Source organism: Cyprinodon tularosa, unplaced genomic scaffold, assembly GCF_016077235.1.
Source record: "Cyprinodon tularosa strain WSP-4 unplaced genomic scaffold, ASM1607723v1 ctg23, whole genome shotgun sequence".
Classification (NCBI taxonomy): Eukaryota; Metazoa; Chordata; class Actinopteri; order Cyprinodontiformes; family Cyprinodontidae; genus Cyprinodon; species Cyprinodon tularosa.
Genome location: NW_024038861.1, coordinates 401,674 through 423,661, shown reverse-complemented (window position 1 = coordinate 423,661; position 21,988 = coordinate 401,674). Strand labels below are relative to the sequence as shown.

The 21,988-nt window shown below is 36.6% G+C and overlaps 1 protein-coding gene across 1 annotated transcript in view; it reads left to right on the top strand.

Moving 5' to 3' along the window:
* ofcc1 (orofacial cleft 1 candidate 1) overlaps positions 1-21,988 on the top strand; it is a 107,561-nt gene that overhangs the window by 71,041 nt on the left and 14,532 nt on the right. The window contains exon 20 of the mRNA XM_038286732.1: positions 2,394-2,553. Coding sequence (XP_038142660.1) covers positions 2,394-2,553 — 160 coding nt within the window. The remainder of the gene's footprint in view (positions 1-2,393; positions 2,554-21,988) is intronic.

The window sequence follows — 21,988 nt, the reverse complement described above, 5'->3', positions numbered from 1 at the left end:
TGACATCAAGCAACCAAAATACCTCTAGAGGTAACTTACACAAACCAATATGTTTTTATAAGAATATAAAACTAACAGACAGATGTTTCCAGGTAGTGAAGAGGCTATAACAGGATATTTTACCACTGTGGAAATGTGGCTTTCAAGGAGACTCTGGAAATGTCTAAGGTAGCCCTGCAGGCATAGGACTTACTAGGATTTAGCTTATAAATACCACCACTATCAACAGATTGTGGACAAACTTTAGGAGTTACTTACCATTCACGAACTGCTTGCTGCTTCCTTGCTGGTTGTGCATTAGGCTCCACTTCTTTAGCTTCAAGGTCAGACTTAGGTTTAAAGATATATGGCTTTACGAATTTGCTTATATATGCAGCCAATTCACATGTATAAAGTCTGAGTCTAATCATTAATTTGGAGTTGTGTTAACTCTAAAAGAGCCTATTCATCTTTAATGTTTAGAATAAAGTACAACAGGTCCCCTTTAAGACCATAGTTGTAGTAATTTTATTATTTTTAACTAATGTGAATGATGTAATGTGTTAAATTTGTTCTATCCCAATCCTGGATCTATTACAATGTGTTTTTTGGTCCATCTTTCATATAAAGTTACAGAATGTTCTCCTTTTTTTAATTAAACAGTGATAAATGAATGCAAAATATTCAACATATTTATGTTATGTATTGTTACCAATTTGGTTTAGAAACCAGAGAGAGGCAAATTTCAGGCATGCAATATATTTTACAGAATTTCTACTTATTTTTTATAGAAATCTTTCATAGCAGATGGTACTTTTGTTGAGCAGAAGCACACTGGCCCTTTAAGATCCTTATTATCAGTTTGATCTCCTAGCAATTCTGTGCAGGAAACTGATGGTTCAAAGGTGGCTCAGTCAGTTCATTCCACCTAATTCCTCCCTTAAAGATAGGTCAGTTGTTAACAACTCTAAATCATGCATGGAATATTGCATTTCAGCACTGATAAACCTTTTGATAAAAATCAAAGCTTTTAATTAAAAGTGTGTTTCCTTTAGATTCCCCCTTTAGGTAGTTTCTAGTTTCATTATTTGTTTATGCTTTGTCATGTTTCTTAAACCTATTTATTATAAATTACATTAACAATAGGTTCATTTATATTCTAATCATAGAAAAGATTAAATATAATACATTTATAACAAATATATATCTTCACAAATAATTTATCATTATTTCTAACGTTTGCATTAAAATGGTTTCCCACCTAAGATAATACTGAAGAGACTGATAGGAATTTTAATACTTAAATACTAGTTGAAGTAGCTTTTATAAAATGCTTCAATAATTAAAATAACAATTTGAACCCATAATATAATATAAGATATATATGTTGAATACTGACTTTTACACTTAAACCTCATCCCCTCGGTCACAACCCTTCATTTGAGAAGGATACAGGAAAGTTCAGGGCTTCTGGACCACAGTAAAATTAGCCTGTTTTGAGGAGCACAGATGAGAAGACTGTGAATTCCTTGAAGAAAGCGACCGCATAAATGAATGAGAAGCAAAAATCAAGTGTAGGATAAAAATGATTGTATGCTATTCCTGTGTCTGAGGTCAAGCTTCTACAAACATTCCTCTCCCAAGAGCGATGGGGAATAATGCTGAGTTCAAAGCTCCATAGCAGCTCCTTGTGTAAAGCCTTGTCTCCTTGATGTTGTTTTTATTTGAGAGCTGATTACCCTTTGACAGACTAGAATCTCTGTGGAAGGGCAGAAGGTCTTCCAGTTTTGATGGTCGGCCAAAGCATTTGTTTACAGACATGGTGTTTCTTTTTAGGGGTTGGCTGCATGCAACCCATGTGTGTGGCGAAACAAAAATAATACTTCGGCTGAGTGCATTCATCTGGAGGTATCAATCAATATGCCTTCTGCTCTGTAGAACATTTTCTTGTGACTCAAGCCAGCCTCTCCAGACGCATGTACAATCGTTGAAACTGGAATCTTTAAAGCTCGGCATTAACACTGAAGAACATCCCAGGATCTGACTCCCACACATTAAAAGATGTAAAACCACGCAGACACCCAGTCAAACCTGGACACAGCTACAGTCGGCTTGTGTTAACAAAGCACTTCCCACTCAGAGGCCAATTTGTTTGATTCCTTTTGCTGCTTCACTTGATGTATTAGACTTTAAAGAGCATCACCCGTATCTGCTCCGCAATCAATAAAGGTTTCATGTGCCTGTTTTTTTAGTTTTTTTTTTTTCAGCAAGAATCCTGGTCAGTTAGTCTGTTTAGTGAAGTGAAGGCCACAGCTACTGTATTTTTTGTTTGTTTGTTTGTTTTCTCTTTGGCCATTATTTCTACAGTATGTTTCTCCTGTTGCTTCACTCTAATTTCTATACACACCTTTCAGATTCCACAATGATGGTCGCATGTTGGATATCTACCAGCGACTCACTGCCAAAGAGGGTGCATATTTTGTGCCTGAAGACCTGGAGCTGTCAAATCAGGAACTCAGCTACATTGTCAAAAAGGCCGAGCAGTGGAGAGGCTTCAATGGAGAGAGACGTAAGGTAACTCATCACCATAATGTCCTTTCTCTTTTTGTCTTATTTTTGATAACTTGTTGATAAATTGTGCTTAACAGTGTTTTCCTATGGACATAATCATCTATTAAATCATTAGAGCATTTATGGAAAAAAAAGCCATTTTATACGCAGCGGTGGTAGACGATCTGTGATCAAGGAGTTTTTCCTAAATATCATGTTTAGTGCTTGTCATGAAGAAGGCTGGCAGCAGCAGTTACTGTAGTTCAAAAGGACAAAATCCATCTACCACAATATATAGCATGGACTGATTTTATTTTATTCCTTTAGTTAGATCTGAGAGGTATTTTGCTTCATGCTAATTAGTGCAATATAATTACCAAGTTTGCTGAAGAAATTCCATTATAGAGAGACCGCTTAATCATCAGTAAACATGAAATTTGAATGTGTCATACTGGGCATACCGGTAATCTTCAGGTGAACATCTTCATGTCAGATACTGAATGTTTATTTGCTTGGATTGACGCCCTCATTTATGTGACAACAAAGTAGGGGTCAGCTATAATGTTAAAGTATTGGTTGTGTCGTGCCTATAGATGAGGTACGCTCTTCGCATAAAATGTGACTTACAAAGATAAGGGAAATGGATTGCAAGGATCAAACTTGAGGAATTTTTGATATAATCTATGGCTTTTACGTTGCACTTCACAGGCTAAAGCTCATTTCATCAGCGCTTTGCACATTTAGGTTTGTGTGCTTTTAGACTGTTGTTTGATCTCTCTGGTCATAAAATACACTTACACTTTTACTTATTTTTTTTATTTTGGCTGGCCATTTTGAGAATTGTCAATTTGTGTGACAACAAATCATATTTACTAATTGAAAATCTCTAGTTTAAAATACTTGAAACATTCAGAGATGATCTCTATCTGGACTGACAGTGCTTGGGTGTCCTGACAAATGTGCAAGCTGGTAGCAAGATAATCACTAAAATTTACAGATATGTTTTCCACTGATAGGTGGTTCAAGCTCCATAAAAATCCATAAAATAAAATATGTGTGTTTTTGTTCACAGAATCTGCCATAGTTTGATGTTGAAGAACTATTAGAGAATCTCTTAGACATTATATAATAAACAACCTGGGAGCAAACATATATGCTCTTGAAACTTTTTGTGCAAAGTCTTAATATTTGAAGGTAATGTCAGAGCAACTATTTTTGAAATGATTCTTAATGTATTCCCTTCTTCAAACTTTAAACATTACCATAAGGTATACAGCCTGCAAGTTGCATGCATTTCATGAGACGAGCTTCCGGCATAGTCTAGTGTTATTCCACATGGAGTTACTAACATGTACATAATATAGGAATATATATATATATATATATATATATATATATATATATATATATAGGCCTATATATATATATATATATATATATATATATATATATATATATATATATATATATATATATATATATATATATATATATATATATATATATATATATATATATATATATATATATATATATACTGTCATGGTTCGGGTAGGCCGGTTCCTATCTGTGGTAGACTGTGGGCGAGAGCCAGGGTATTATTATTATAAAAAAAAAAACATCACGTAAACTGTAAACTTTTTAGGTGATTATTTAGGCAGTGTGACCGATATTGGTTCCAAGTGGTAGCCTTTTTTTCAACCCTAGTATTATTGCAGATATCACCTGTAAACAAACTATTAACCATCCATCCATCCATCCATCCATCCATCCATCCATCCATCCATCCATCCATCCATCCATCCATCCATCCATCCATCCATCCATCCATCCATCCATTCATCCATCCATCCATCCATCCATCCATCCATCCATCCATCCATCCATCCATCCATCTTTTCCTGCTTACAGTATGCCTTTGGGGTCGCAATGGGGCCGGTGCCTATCTCCTGCAGTAAATGATAGGAGGGGTACACCCTGGACAGGTCGCTAATCTGTAGCAGGGCAAAAAAGAGACACACAAAGACATACAACCATGCACACACACACTAACACCTGAGGACAATTTAGAGAAGCTAATTAACATAACAGTCATGTTTTTGGACTGTGGGAGGAAGCCGAACTACCCAGAGAGAACCCATGCATGTAGGGGGAGAATATGCAAACTCCATGCAGAAAGACCCCGGGTTGGGAATCTAAATTTCTTGGTGCAAGGTATGCTACTCACTGCATCAACGCGCAGCCCACAGAGCAACCATAGAAGATGAAATTTCCAAGGAATACATGGAACACCATAACCAAGTGGCTAATAATAATAATAACTATAATGTTCAAACTTTATTTATTTCACACTGGAGAAATTCACCTCTGCATTTTACCCATCCCTTAGGGAGCAGTGTAGTGTACATTAACATCTGTGCAAAATACAAACTGGAAACTCCCAGGTCAAAATGTAAGCCACCTCCAAAAGGGGTGGAGAATGACAGAGCTAAGATCCTTTGGATTCCCGGATAAAAACTAAATGGTTTTGCCAACCAAACGGATATTGTGATCAATGATAAGTAGCAGAGGACAGCCATAGTGATCGATGTGGCCATCCTGAATGAAAAAAGAACATGAGAAATTGGAAAAATACCAAGGGCTCGAGGAACGCAACTTTATTGCTTGTGGTCATCAGAGAGCTCAGGATAGTAACCCCCACACTGGAGAAATGACTCCAACAGATACCTGGAGAAACACCAGAGATCTCAGTCAAGAAGAGAGATCAGAGTCCAGTTCTAGAAAAACCTATGACATTGTGAAGGCATGTGATAGAGGACCCGAGCATGAGATTAATTGCCACCCACCCAGCCTACGTAAGAGTACAAAGGGTGAGTAAAGGTGAGTCAGATAGCAGGGGGAGGGGAGTTATTATGATTTTATATATATAGGTGATTTGAATAAAATACGTTGAATACTGAACTTAAAAGATTTTTCTATTTAACTCTTTATATGCTACAATTGTATTGAAATATCTGTGTTGAAAATGGAACAGGTACAGTATGTTTCTTGTGAACAAATTAACTTATATTATTTCATGTCATCTTATAGACCTGATTTTATTTCCCACTAAGCAAATACCCTATTAAACATCAGGAAAACTCTCACTGTGGTGCACTTCCTTATTATCCTTCCATTACTGGATTCTTCCTTCCAAAGCAACAATTCTCGCTTCTGTCATATTGCTCCTAATTTGGTGTTATCACTGTGATAAAATGCTAAAACATTCTGTGATGAAAATTGGGGTTTATTACAGTTTAACATTTTCACATTATACAACCAGACAATATTTCATCAAAGTAAGATAGGCCTTAGCATTATCTTATAATTATTGTCACTATTTCTTCTGTGCAAAAGGGTCACTTTCCTAACTCAGCAAAGACATATCCCTATTAAACTAATTTCCCTACATGCAAATTTCTGTCATTTTTCCCTCATTAACTATTTATCATAGACAGGGGAAAAAAATATTCATGAAGGAAAGGAAAGGAGAAGCCCGACAGAGCCGAAACTAATATTTTGCAACTCTAATGATTTTTTGCATCCTTAATTAGATAGAATAAGGTTGATATGATTAGGTCAGGATGTAGTGTTTTTCATTAAAAATACATTTCAGAAACTGTATTCTAAGTGTGCCCTTGCAATTAAATAATGAATCTGGCGCATTCCTTATTACGGACCCAATTAATATCAGAGGCAAGGGCGTAATTTTAATAACAGTGGGCTACGAGGCCTTCATTAGCTCACTGAGAGAAAGAGAGATAGGGAGGAGGAAAACAAGGTGCTTAGAAGAACAGCTGCAGTCTGCAGGAGCTTTTTTTTTTAAATGTTATAGACAATGCATCCTTAAAAAGGATAGCATGTGTCATTTTCAACAAATGTAATCATAGGCAAACAAGGTCAAATGATGATTGTCTGTTTTTTGGTTAGTTTGCTGTCTGCTGATGTACCAGAGAAAACTAAAGACCGGATTTTATTTTAAAAAGGAGTAGAACTTTGTTGAGATATGAAGCTTAAGCATGAATTCAATATGAAAGACTCTTATCAGCTTCACCTGAACCACCTGAAATGTCCCTCCTTCAGCTCCAGCCAATCAACTCGGGGGCCACACCTTCTCCGAAGCCAATTATCTCTTAAGATCCCTTTCATTTAGCTCCTGTCTCAGCTTCCCTCTCCAGGACCACATGCAATTTCATCCACCTACACCCCATCTCCTCACTCACCCTCTGGCTTATACCACAACCACTATCCGGGCCCTGGGAAGACTACTCTTGTCCTTTTCTAGGTTACTCATCCAAGTGTACATTAATTCCCAGCATCAACGTCTTCTGCCAGGACCTGAGCGACAAAGAACTTATATTAATTTCTTTATCTGCTTCTGTCTCCTTGAACCCCAGTCGACCTTTTCAGATGGCCATTCACACTAAAGGGCTGGTTAAACTCCCTCAGCAGTGTGTAGCAGTGAGCTTGTCATAGATATTTTTTAATTGATGCCCAATATTGAAGCATGGTCTGTGCTATGCTATTTCATGTCACAACGCAAGAGGGACAATCATGAACTAGCTGTGGGTCTAGATACGGCCAAGGCGGTGAGCAGGTGGGGGCAAGTTTGTGCAACAACGCAGGGACAAGACAGCAAAAAAGATGGAAAAAGGGTACCAGCATTCTTGTGCACCTTATTCTTCTAGCTGGTCCATTTGCACAAGTCGTTTTCTATAATGGCGGTCATACAAACAAATCAAGCTGGTAAGGTACCAAACAGGAAATACGCATAGCGTAGAGCAGATGTAGATTTGACCAAGCAGATGCCTTCTGTCTGCGGCACTGTCTCCGGTCAACTACAATTTTTGAGAGGTGTCTGCCGAAGGGACGGGGGCACATTTGCTTTCACTGTGACACACACACAGAGGACCTGCTTTCTGAGTATAAATCAGCCTTTAGAATAGTTCTGCTGGAAGTTTGTTCCTGTTAAAACTGAGTTTTTCTCTCCACTGTCACTACATGTATGCTCAGTGCAAGGGGTTGCAGAGAGTCAAAGAGTCCTCGCAATCAGCTGGTTGTCCTTAGATAGAAACATTTTGAAGACTATGATTGTGTTACCTGAATATTTTCAAACTGCTGCTTTTATATGTATGATGACTCACATCCTCTCCATGACACACTGGTCCAGCAGACGAGCTCCTTCAGCAGAAGACTCCTCTTACCCAGATGCACCACAGAGCTCCACAGGAAATCATTCCTACCTGTGGTCATCAATCTCTATAACGCCTCCCTCAACTGATTCAGCACTATTTTTGCACGCCACGTATCACTTTACTTTGATTTATCACTTTACTTGGATTTTCACTTTACTTGGATTTTGTTTTTACATATGCATATATATATATATATATATATATATATATATATATATATATATATATATATATATATATATATATATATATATATATATATATATATATATATATATATATATATATATACAGAAGAGCTATATGTGTATATATTTTATCTCTATGTAAAACTGTAACTGGAGCGTGTAACAAAAGTAATTTCCCTCTGGGATTATTAAAGTATTTCTGATTCTGATGAGTGGTTCCAGGTTTAAGTAATATAACTCCAAATTCACCAGTGTGACATAAAGGTTAAAATAACCTTTAATAACATTTCTTTTCAAAGGTGTTCAGTTTTTTTATATTTTGTATCTATTTATATATCTGAAATCCATTTTAAATATAAAATATTACCAACATGTTCAAATATAAAAACAAGCATAGGACAGACTATAACAGTACTTAAAGATTTTTACATTATACAATGATTTTTTGTAGAGGATTCCAACGTCGTTTGTGGAAATCGGCAGTGGTTATACTGACAGAGAGCAATAGGAAAAAAAAAACGGTCGAAAGAAAGTATTTTCTTTGTGTTTAACAAAAATATGTGAGACAGATCCACTATGATTTCATAAAGTTTGTCATCGATACTTGAACAACAGATTGTAAATGTTATATTTACTGGATGGATGTATGGATGTAAAGATACCCATATGAGATGTTATATGAACTATGTTTGATCTTCTCCTTCAGCTTTGTCTCTTTTAATATTGTTAAAATTCTGGTGCAAACCCAGTTCCTATGGAGAGATGTGTTTTTTTTCTGTTTGTTCGACAGATGATTAGGAATCCATCCTCTTGACCTAGTAATTTTAAAGGACCAGTGGACTTGAGATCATCTTTGTAGCAAAAGTACCAACACAATCTTTTTTTCTGTGTTGCCCATTAGCAACAACACATTCATTTTCATAAACTCTGATGAAGATGTATATATTCTTCTAAAGAAAATCTGTTTTCAGACAGAGAAAGACTTCATGATGGTACAATTAACAGATGCTACCTCATCATTTATATATCGAAGTGCGCATCTGGTTTTGGGAGCATGAATTAAAAGGCTGTTATTGCATGTAAGGAAATAGATTTATTAAATGGCTGTCTTTACTCACTGATAAACTAAGGACTTCCAAGGTCAGCCAAGGTTTTATGGATAAAAAGTGTTTAATATTTATAATTTAAAAATAAATTAAATGGATAAAAGCACACACTAATTTCTCTGAAAAACTGTCGACACTATAATTTCCATGCCAAGCATTTCTTAATACTGGGACAGCATTTATACTTTCATAAAATTAGATTTAATTAGATTAGATTAACATACATACTTTTTTGAGAAAAACCTTGTTTTATTCTTAAAACTTTATTGCTGTTTCTATATTGTCTACTTATAATTAAATTCAGCTAAAAAAATACAACAAAACATGTAATTATAATTAGGTAAACCGTGCTTCCTTAGTTCCTTTTCCCCTGAGCTTTGAGAAAATATTACAAAATGTTTTCATTTACCAACATTAAGGCATTTTGATATTATCAAACTTGTAAATTTTATGTTGCATCTGTTAAACTTTTTTTTTAATTTCGGTATTTCTACTGATCTCCTCAATGTCAGAGATTATTCCACACATTTGATCATTACAAATTGTTTTAAGTTTTTATTGTTAAGCTTATAACTTATCTGCTTGTTTTTGAGTTAATATTATGAAGCTAAATTATCTGCAAAAAGAGTTTTATGGAACATCAGCTTAGACTGAGGTTCCATGAAACTCAATAAATTGCGAAAGTGTAACTCTGAAAAACAAAAGTTATAATTGTCCAATAAAAAAAAAAACACCTTTCGTTTTTAACTGAGTCTTAAACAAAAGTGACTACCGTACATTTCTGTGTTTATTAATAATTCAACATTTTAAATCAACCCTTTAAATCTAAATTTTAAGAGGATACAACAATTTATAGATTTATATATATATAGGAAACCTAAAAAATTTAAATACCTATGACAAAAAATGTGTTACCTTTTCTTTTCTATCCTAACTCTGTGCTTGTAAGTGGTTCACTTCAGCTCGGTAATGAGCCCCATTAATTATGTAAAGGCAGTGATGCAGATGGACCTAATTAATTGTCTCCTGTCACCCCGTTGATTACTGTACCTGGAAGGGAGGTGTTAATTTCTGTAATACTTAAGCAGGTATGCAAACTGTTTTGTTGGAGACAGTACTTTGACAGTGACAGAGTAGAGCCCCATCAGCTCACCTGCTGAAAATATCTTGGTGCTATTAATCCACCTAAAGAAATAAGTTTCCTTTTGGTGGTGGTGATATTTTTATAATTTAAGGAGAAAGGGAGAGGGGGGGGGCTGCATAGAAGGCCCTGGAGATGTTTTCTCAACTTGATTGCATCAACATTTTGAGTACGTTTGCACCGTTTGTCACTCTGTGTCTTGGTAATGGGGTACCAGCGGGCAAGTTTGGGAACACCCAAGGTGCTTTACAATTGCAGCATAGTTGGAGGCGAGTAAACCTGTTGAGAGTCAAACAACACATGTTGGCGTAGCAGTGATGAATTTACAGCCCCCTCCACACTTTTCGGGCACCCCAGGTAAAGATGTGCAAACTAGCTAAAACTGAAATACATGTTTTCTAATGGGTTTGGACAATATTGTAGAAACAGATACATAAAAATATGAATAGCTTAGTTTGATCACTCTAAATTTAGTACAAATAAAAACATGGAATTCAATATTTGTTGGGATCAAATTTGCTAGTGTGGCACCTTATTGATTTAGCTTTGCTCCTGATTTTTTACAAACCTCTATGTCGTCTAACTTATTTTACAAGGCTACAGAATAAAGGGGGGTTGCTTATTTTTGTTTTGTTTTGTTTTGTTTTGTTTGTCCAATATTATGTTTGTTCAGGTAAATGGTTATATGGTCAAATCTTTAGTGAAACACACAAAGATTTTCCGTTTTATTTTTTAGATGGTACTAGCATGTTACTAATGTTAGTGTTGGGCTCTGAGATGTAAGGCTCTCTAACAATGTTACCAGGTTTTTTAGAAGATACCATACTTGATATTGAACATAGAGTGCTTTTCAGCATAGTTATTCTTTGTGAAAGGAAAATCTAAATTTTATTCCCATCTAAACATTTTGTTTTATTTTATTGAGATTGAATTTAATTAAATATATATTAAATATATATATTTGTTAGAGATGGGTTCATTTAGTGATCAATAAATGTGTAGCAGTATAAAAACATACTTCAAACATCTTCAGAATTAGTAAATGTAATGTTTTTTTACCCGTTTTAATATTTACAAATATTCTGCATAGAAGGATGCTCAATAACCCCCAAATCAAGATTATTCTAAAAGCACATTATTTAGTGCACACGCCTTGTTCTTTGCATATGTAGTACTACACATGCCTGAGCAAAGACCACCTGAGCTGAAAAATCTGAAACTTAAGTAATGGATGAAGTACTGTCAAGGAAGAAGGTGGAGAGACAAAATAGTGGACTGTGAATGGATACACAGGAACCCCTGTCACAGAACAATACAACCCTCAGCTTCTTAGCAGGAACCCATAACAACAACACAGGAACACCATTAGAGAAAAAGTTAAGTGCTTCATTTCAATGTGGAGGATAACAGAGTCAAATGGTAGTAGGTTATGTGCTTGGTATGCATGGATGTGTGATACTTGAATAAGGTTTGTACATAAACATCTGGGTAAACAGGGTCCTCCCAACCTGTGTAACCCTACCAAAGAGCAATGTGGCCAGTGTTAATTTATGAGTATGATGCTTTTCTGTGCATAGCTGCATGTGTGGCGAAGCAAACCTGTTTATGCACTCAGTTTGTCTGTAGTCTATATGCATAACCATATGAGTGGACATCTACATACCATTCTTTCTTTTCCTGCAAGTGAATATATAACATTTGGGTTGCATCTTCAATTACAATGCAGTGGAGATTTTTTTTTTCTTTTTTTTGTGTGGCGGACACTGCTGAGGGCCCAAAGGGCCTGGGGCGATTGCAGACAGACGGCAGGCAGCGACAGGAGCGACACAGCAGAGAGCACAGCAGCCACACTCAGAGCATTAGGGAGCTCAATATGAGATATGACTGCAAAGACTACATGTCAGTGTTCCTGAAAAGGTCACAGACTTTGCCAGGCACTAATGTGTGAAAGGGGTGCACAGTGGTTAAAAGATAAGAGGGAAAATACACAGATGAAGTTTGAATGGATTTACCTCCATTGGAATCCAAATGAAACTTTTTGTGGAAAAAAATATGTATGGTACTGTAAGTACTGTATGCATCTGATTCTATGGATTACATTTGTCTGCATTGGGAGCCAAACTGACATGACCTGAAAAAGCATCAAATAATGAAATTCATTATGGTTAGAATCTTGATTTATCATCATACCTGGTTGATTAAGATTTTAAAACAATTTAAGTTTCAAAATTTGTTTCTGATAGGAAATGAAACAGAGATCTCTGGAAAAAAAAATATATATATATCAACTGTAAACATGATTGTTTTATACAGTTGATTTTTTGTTTAGATTTGTATCAAATGTTTTGGTCATTATTGTATTTTTTTACTTTAAACACAATGTTGATAAGAATTTATCATTAAAGCAACATCTTGTGATTTCTGGCCCACAACTTGGCCTGTTTGAAGGATGAGTAGTTAGTTTTCAGGGGTGTGCAATCCTGCAAATTCAGCTAAAATAAGTTAAAAAAGGCCATTGTAACAAACCTTACCTAAGTGATTGGAAAATTACCCATCCAAAATAAAAGAGTGAAAGGTATGTGAGAGCAACATTGATTAAAAAAATAAAATAAAATCTAAATCACCTGGTCAAAGCTTTCTATTACTAAACTAAATCCAGGTATCCTGCTATGATCTTGCACAACTGCTGCCTTATCACCTTTACCACCATCTAAAAATGTGTTTTTACAACTGATCCATACAGGTCTATAACGTACGGTGAGTAAATCCTTTTTAATCGGTAATCAGCTTACCAAAAATATTTTAGTTTATAATATTTAGTGAAAAAACATATTTGAAATTGCATATTCTGCATATTTACACTTATAAACTGATATTTTTGGACTGCTGCATACCATTATTACACCTTTTTAGGGTAAACATTGCAAAAATAAAATGTTAAAGGATTCTCTCAGAAGGGTACATTTGCGTTTTTTACCTATTTTCCTTAAGAAAATAACAGAACAAACAAGATGTACGTTTGGTTACTTTTGCCTCTTCATAACAGAATATGTGAATCACATCTGTTTTTGTTATATGATTCAGTGAGAAAAGATTCTTCATTTTGGAATTTTTCCACCATGACCTAAAATAAGAGTTAATGAATAAATCAAGGTCAAACTGCTTGTTCTTGCACACAAAGTTGGTCATTAAAGTTGAATCTGATTCTGATAAGGAGTGGGAGGGTTATAAAAAGGCTGGGGAAATATTTTGAATCTCAATTTTTTAAACATGTGCTCCTTTTCCTTGCAAAAAAAAACATTTCCCTGTATTTGTAGATCAGTATATAAGGAAGAAATTGACTAAATTAAAACCACATAGTTAGTTAAATGTTTTATTAGTTGGAGTCAAACTCTAAACTCACAAGTTGTTCTTTAACATTAATCTTTGATTCTTATCTTGTTATCTACCTGCGTCTGGACTTTGTGTGGCTTCTGTCAGAGGCAGGGGAGTAGAAATTAGAAAAGACAATCTGTCCAAACAAGGAAATGCCTTTGTTTGGCAGCCGGCAATGTATTTCATCTCTGTCACACAAAAGGATTGAATTAGGGTTCTTGAATATTGTTTGGAAACACTACATTACACTATTTTGAGCACTTATAGATCCATTAGTGCGGAAAAGCTTTTTCCTTCAATTTCTTTATTATAGGAAGCTTTGCCCATCAGCTGTCAAAACACATCCAGCCAGAGGACGTAAATTGACACCAGGTTTTGACCACTTTTAGGCACTTTTCCCCCTCTCACTCTTCTTCCTTCTTTCTGCGTTTGGGCCCCAGTCCGGAGGAATTCTTAGTTGTTCTCTTGCCATTCCATAATATGACACAGACGGTTACAAATAGAGCCGTCCAAGGGAAAAATCTTGGAGAAAAAAACACAACTAAATAAGTCAACCGTCCTTACAACACTTCCAGAGTTATAACAACTAAACCACCTGGGTCAGATTAGTGCAGTCAGTGTAGAATGCTGTTAAACCAAAAATTTAGAAGGATTATTGACTTGGGGAGATAGCTTTATTGGAGGAAAAAGAGTTGATTTTATCACTTAAGTGATGTTACAGAGCATGCAGCCCACATGCTTAGATAAATAATTTGTACATACACATTGAAATACGTGTATAGAACACATTCACCGACATACAAGAAGTTGTACAAACAGCCTCTGGGTCTGAAGAGGTTTTATTTTGATTTGACAGATCTGATTCTTTGTGACTGTCTGTCGTTAGTCAGTTCTTCTCCACTCATTCTCTTTCTTTAAAGAGCTTGACCTTGGCTGCTTCCTGTGGCCCTGAGGGGCTGAAGAAGTCCTGGTGATCATGACAGGTGTCGTGCCTTAACAGTCCCACATGACATCTCGAGGACAGATAGATATTTGGAGATTTATTTAGTTTTTTCTGTAAGGGGTTTTTACTCATAACCTTAAAGGGAAGGCCTTGGGTGAGTGCGTACGCACATGTAACTCATATGTGTGAGTGAGAGAGAGGGAGAGAGAACAACCGTGTGAAACCATACCCTTAACTCCCAGCCCTCATTCAGGTTATTGGCTTGGATACTTATCACCTCAAGCCTCCGGGGCTTGATTAGGTTGAAGCTACTCCAAACTCAAATTCTGGATATCAAAGGCAACACTCAACTTTGGCATCTGTCTCCAGCATCTTAATATGAATTCTGATCCTCTCAAATTTTAAGAATTGAACATGACATCCTGAGATATGTGCTCAACAAACTTTGAGCAAGGGGAAACATGTTTCTGCGCCACAATAGGATTACCTGAAGGAGGCATGCCACTAATGTGGAATTAGTTCAGTGGAAAGCACTAGGGATGTGATTGGTTTGGTTTGGCAAACTAAATATTAACACCCGGAATTCATAGTGGCTTAATGCATGAGTGCACATGCCTCCGTGAACCAGTATAAATTTGGCTAGAGCCTGCTGTAGCAGGTCTGAAGTTACATATTTGCACATGGATTGCATTCAAACTTCTAATATCTTTGGATCATTATAATTTGAAGAAACCTAACAATATATCTTTGTATCATTCATATTTCATCTAATTAAAAAGGCTTAAATTAGAACACCTCCTGCTTTTTTTAATAATGTTGCCAGTAAACTTCTGTATGCCCCAAAACAAACCTGGAAAAGGGATCTCCTTAGGGCTTGAGGCAAGCCAGAAACGACTTGGGAGGAAAAGCTGAGCTGCTATCTGAGTTGTTTACTGTTAGTTGGGAGTTAGCTTTTTCCAAAGGAGATTAGTAACAGCAATTTATGCATATCTTATTTTCAGGATTATCTTGGGCACTGAGAGATGCTATCTCAATGTATAATCTCTTTAAAGTCGTCTAAAGTCCTCTGGTCCATTCTGACTGTAAATACTGTTTTTTTTTTCCTTCCTTGTTTTTTTCTTTTTTCCAGAGTCCAGTTTATCATGCTACTTTTGTTAATTTTTATTGCATCTAGATTAAGACAATTCAGGTCAAAACATTTATAGGCTAGCCAGTGTTTTAGAGGGAGCGTAATAAGTGGAGGGTGGTTGAAAGCTACTGTCACGTACAGTAGCATTATTTGTCACGGTGTGCATGCATGCATATGTATGTTTCCTTCCATGCAAATATGATTGGGTGGCCTGTCTTGTCCAGTGGTGCATTTAACCAGACACAGACCTTTGCTTGAGCCAAATCAGGCCTCACACAGACCGTGTGCATCCATGCCATTTTCAAGCTGCTCCAATTATATTTTTCAACTGGCCACATATTGGTCAATTTTACGATAATAGCATATCTATTTCCATTCTAATGGCTGACATTGCTTGGCCTATCCATGCATATATGTCAGTGGCCCTTCATGCTTTATGGTTTGGGTCTGTTCCCAGCCATGTGCAATATTCTGTGCCCTGTCCTCACTTTGCATTGGTATGTGGAGCATGAACTCCATGTGCAACAGCACTTTATTTCGCCTTATACAGTCACTTTTTAACTTCCCTCTGTAACAGGTAGAGGAAAGCATATGTTGCAATGAAAAATTATACAGTTGCTTATGTAGGTGAGAAATGCCCGAGTAATTTTTTTAATAACTCAACTGCACAGGACTATCCTACCTATTTTTACTGCCACTGTGGGAAAGAATCTCCAACATACACTTTGGTGTTATTTTAATTCTGGCGTCGTATTCGTTTTAGAAACTTGTGAGTCCACATCTTGAGATACTCTGTCACATTGCTTTCAACGTACACAGTAATGGCAGAAGAGCTACAAAAAATGGTTAAAACCAACGTTCTGCACACCAGCAGCAAAAGGAGACTAGCAAGGAATGAGCATACACAAAGGGGCTAAGCAGGCATGTCAAGAAGATTGGCCAATTGGGGTTCCAGTTCCCCCCTGGAACTTGAAGCTGAAAGAAGATCGTTCACTATGCCTCAAGCTTCTGATGAAAAGCAGTATTGACCTACTGTATACATTTTTTTCCGGCTCAACATGTTTCTGAAATGGATACCCAAGTGACTTTTTTTCTAATCTGCTAACGTCTATTATTTGTTAGCCTCTTTGAGATATGACCTTGATTTCCTGTTGTTATCTGACTATTAGTGGCATTTGGTGTGGTCTTCTGCCGATGAATTTTGAACATGCTGCATCTACATTAATTGTCGCTATTCATATCTTGTTTTTTCCTATCATTCTTTTTCTGTCACTTCTAACCAGTCTACAATTGCAACTCTCACCTCTAATGTCATCTAGCAAATTTTGTTCGAGTTTTGCTTACTGCATTTTTTATATTTTTGTTTTTTTCATGGTACATCCAAGAAAAATATCTGTTTATCGTACAAGAAGAGGAGTTTCTAAAATAATGAGACTCACTGACAAAACTGCTTTCAGTTACCTTTTCTGTCATTTTAATTGGTTGAATGCCTAATTTCCCCTCAGATATCTTAACACATTGAACAGACCTATAAATAGCCAATTTATTATTTGTGTCAACAAAGGAGTTTAACAAGTGTCCACCAATGAGTCTGCGGCTGGGGTCTTACTCAGGGTCCCATATTGATCAAGGATAGTGTTTGTTTTTCCCCTGTGTCATTAAGTTTATATTAGATTTTTTTGCTCATTGTTGTATCTAAATCCATCAGGCCATGCAACATTGTGTGTCTGTATGTGTACAGACTGTCTAGATGTCTGTGGAATATAACCAGAGCTCAGTAACCAGGCCTTGAACCCAGACAAAATCTTACTGAAACGATGATTTGGTCTGGGAGTCAAGGGGCTGACCCTCTATGGCTTTGACAGCCTCAGTGCACAGCATCCACCCCATAGCCCCCCACTACTATGACCATGCTACCTCCCACACCCTACACCCCCCTCACCCCCTTACACACACATACACAAACATCCTTTCTATCAGCACACAGCCCTCTACACTACCCCCTTCCCCCAATCCCTGGGCTGCATCCTCAGCGCCCGCAGGCACTGAGGATGCACGCATGCGTTGCCACACTGTGTGGGGCATTGTCTTTTTGTGGGCTTATATATATGTGTGTTAATATGTGTTACGCCTCTGCTTTATGTGTGTGTACATACATTCGTGGACAAAGGAAGCAACTCAGTCCACCTTTTCACCCACTTGACAATAATCACTGATGCTCATTTTCTTTCTTTTTGTGCTTTACGTCTGCAGAAATATCCTGTTTGGAGTACTTTAGGTTTTAAGATGTGAACAAACATCAGCATATCATTGTTTTTTTTTTTTACTATTGCAGTGAACTGGCAGGGAGACGATAATCCGCAATATGTATTCATTAACATTAGTGTATTATTCTGGAAGAAAACCTGTTAGAAGATGAAAAAGACTTAGACAAAGGTTCATCTTCCAACAGGATAACAACCACAATCACACAGCTATGGCTGAAGTAATATAGTTCATATCACTATAGTATTTAAAAGGTGTTCATGTCCTTATAAAGTTGGTAATGCTTGAAATTATGTATTTTAAAAATAACCACAAGGCTCTTCACCATTTATACGAATGAAGCAGCTTTTGCACCTAAATTAGTGACTATTATTTATATTAAGAATTTCAAAATATTTTGCTTTCTGCAAGTGAGTTTAATCAACATATGCCTTCCTAGAGCAACAGTAAATCAGAGTCAAAACTTCACATTTAATTGCATTCCCTAATCTGCCTGGTGTCCTTAATTGCATGGGAAATTTGCCTTGCTGTAATCTTCCCTGTTCAAAATCTAGCAACATCCCCAATATTTTCCCATATCCGAACCCACTGAACAGAGTTTCAACCCCTTCCACACTGTCAGTCCCAACTTCAGCCACAGCCGGGGCTTTCATGTGCGACTGACACATAAATAACCAAGCCTGTCCGCCACCCAGGCAAATTCAAATGCACCTGTCAAAGTGATGAAGCACCCGCCCGCAGGGAAGCATTGTTTACATTTTCACTCCACTCTTTGCAAAAGTGAGATTCTAATTATTTTCCCACTGTAAATTAAAGCCAAGTGGGACAGAACTACTAACCAAAAGGATCATGTCAGTGGAGAAAAGTCCTGCCTTCTCAGAGAATGAATTTGAGAGGGCTTTGAAACAACTGGAAAATATGTGGGTGGCGGTGAGCAGGATAGGTCAGTAACTTTGATTTTCAACTGGTTGATCGCAAAACAGACAAAGGTGGATGAGAAAAGATAAAAGGATAAAAGTCCAATTGGTCATTGGTTCAGACAAGCTCTGCTGGGCTCATTTCTCAGCTAGATGAATCATAACACAATGACTTTTTACAACCAAACCACAATGAAAACTACTTTTACCAAAAAAAAAAAAAATTTTAAATGGCTGCCTTGCTTGTGCTCTTACAGTCGTGTCCCTTAGCAAGGCTGTATAGGAGCATAGAGCAAGTTCCAGTATTTTTCAGATGTTTGTCCCCTTTGGTGACAAGTCGAAACGACACCAGTGTCTTGGCTTTTGTTTAGAGCTAATGTCATCTGAGATAAAAAGATTGAAAATAATTTAAATAAGTCATTTTCAATGGTTCATCTTTTTAGCAAAAAAGAGGACCAACTATTTTCATTCTGAACTCCCTGGAAAAGTACCTTTATATTTACTTTTGTCCTGTTTTGTCACAGATCAGTCTAATTTGGCCCCTTTTGTCACACAAGATAATTTGTATAGTAGTGTGGGGTCTGTGATGGAATTTAAGGTACACTTGTGGCTTGTCTTTTGCATCCATGTTCTCTTGCTAATTTGTCAATTGCAAGAGTGGCTCAAAAAAGCTCCTAGGTGAACGAGACCGTGCAGTGTCTCAATCCGTTACTCATATCTACTGTACAGAACCAGGCCCAAATCACTCTCTCATGAACTGTCTAATGGAGCCTACAGAGGCTGCTGTAATTGCTGCTGTAAATAGAGTAGAGCTCATTTTTCACTTGAGGAAATTGTAAGGACATGTATGGGAAAGAAAAAAAAAATCTGACTTTTAAACTTCTGCAATGCACCTTGAAAATTCTAAGATGAAATATAATGCCGCTGGTGTAGGAATCAAAATCGGAAATGTCAATTTATTGGAACATGCAAATAGGAAGTAAAATTAAACAGAAGGTAGTTGTTAAGACATTTCCTATGTATTGGTCAATCACCAAACAATCAGAAGGGTTGACAGCCTGTAGGTCTCCATGCGTTAGGCTCCTGTTCTAGACAGTAGCTAGCTTGTTTGCTAGTAAAGAGTTTTTCTTGCCCCCTGTCAGTATCAGGCAGGCAAACGTAAAAACTCACTTGTTTAACAAACGTAAACAAGGGATTTTAAACATAAACACTGGCTGACAAGTGCAAAGACCTTTTAAAAAAAATGTAATATTTATTTCCAAACATTAGCTCTACCAATGGTGTGTTTATGTGTGTTTATTAATCACTGATTGCCCCATAAGGTGGATTAACAGTTGCACTCTTGACAGTGAATGTTTACTAATTTGCCTTCGGGTTCTTTGCCCTTTTTTGACACACTGTTTTTAGCCCTGAAGAATAGCAAAACTTAGAACGTGGTATTTAATTTGAGGTTTAGCTGGTTTTCAGCAGGGCAGGCCATATGGATTCACTGTCTTGAAAAAGAACATTGTTCCATAACCATCTATAGCAGATATACATTTAGAACGGTTTTGACAAAAAGTACCAGATACTTGACCCCAACTAACCCCCTACCTTTTTCACCTGTCACATTAAAGACAAAAACATAAAATTGAATTATACAGTTAGCAGTTCATCTGATGGAAAACAGAATGTTTGATGTACAAAAAACAAGTGTCCAGAATTTTTTTTAGAGAACAGCTTAATCAGGGTTGAAAAAATCCAACCAACTGGTCAGGGATGTTGCTGTGGAGAAGACCTAGATAAACCACTGAGGCACTGGATATGTTATAGGGACTGTTCTGTCTGTATAGTGGGAGAGGGGTACAAATGCACTACAAATAAATAAATGCACTGCAAATACAAAAAATGCTGCAAACACAAAAAATAGGATTGCAAGCACAAACGTGAGTTTAGAAAGCACAAAAATAAACTTGTATAAAAAGTACACAACACAGGTTTAAAGGACAACGAGGCAAATGAGAAATTTTGCAAATACAAAAAACACACAGCAGCAAAGTGCTAATGCATTGCAAACTCAAAACCCGCTTCAAATGCAGACATTATGTTAACACAAAGGCACGCAAAGACCTGCAGAAAAAAAAGAAAAACTGCAAGAAGCAAAAGCAATTGCAGTTTTAAAAAAAGCTGCAAACAAGCTCTACATAACAAAAGTACTCAAGTTATAACTTGTCTACCAATGGTTGACTATTGTTAACTCATATGGGGACTGACCATAAAAAAATACCACAAACAAAAATATTTATGGCACAGATCCTTAGCAAAAATATAGATATATGTCCTCCACCTCTGTTGCATGTTGTCCAACCTGCAGTTTTTCTTGTTTGTTCAAAATTAACGAATTTGTGGTTTTGCCTTTACCAAGCGCTAAAAAAAAGGTTTAAAGAAAAAAAAAAACTTGGCAAGGTGCTACAATTTTTTTTTAATCTAAAAACATCAATACATTATTTATAGAATATGCATAATTAATCTTTTTTTTTTTCAGAGCCAGTGCCACAAGTCATTTGGTCAGATATTTACACAGTAAGGTGTTGTATTTTTGTACTCACTAAAATGTTTGACAAGTCAAACAAATTGAATTACAAGTCACGCTTTACTATTAAAAAGGGTGCTCCTCTTTACTGACTGGTTGCTTTTGTTAGTTATTCATTTAGCCTACTATATAAAAAATGGTGGGTGTGAAATTGCATCTTCTCCCAGAAACACAGACCATACGATCAACCATGGAGCCTATTAGCAGATGCACCATCCCTACTTCCTGATTCAATGTCTCTCCTTCTCTTCCAATGTTGATTTGTGGTAATGTCTACAAATTTTGAGATTTATGTCCCTGTTGGAAAACATGGCTTGCCGTTTATAGTCTTCTACTATAAGAAACATGACCCATCTTTCCTGATACAAGTCAAATGACTGATGTAGAGTCTATCAGATTTCTAAATACAGACCTCAACAATAAATCCTGGCTTGATTGGGTTTGAATTGGGTTAACTCACTTGAATGCTATCTGCTTAACCCACAGCTGGCCCGTCTGCTCCATGCAGGCATTGAACCTAAATCAGTCACTTAGTGCTATCAAATGGAACAATGGTGGAGTGGAGAGAGCACTCAAGCTCAGGCTAGAA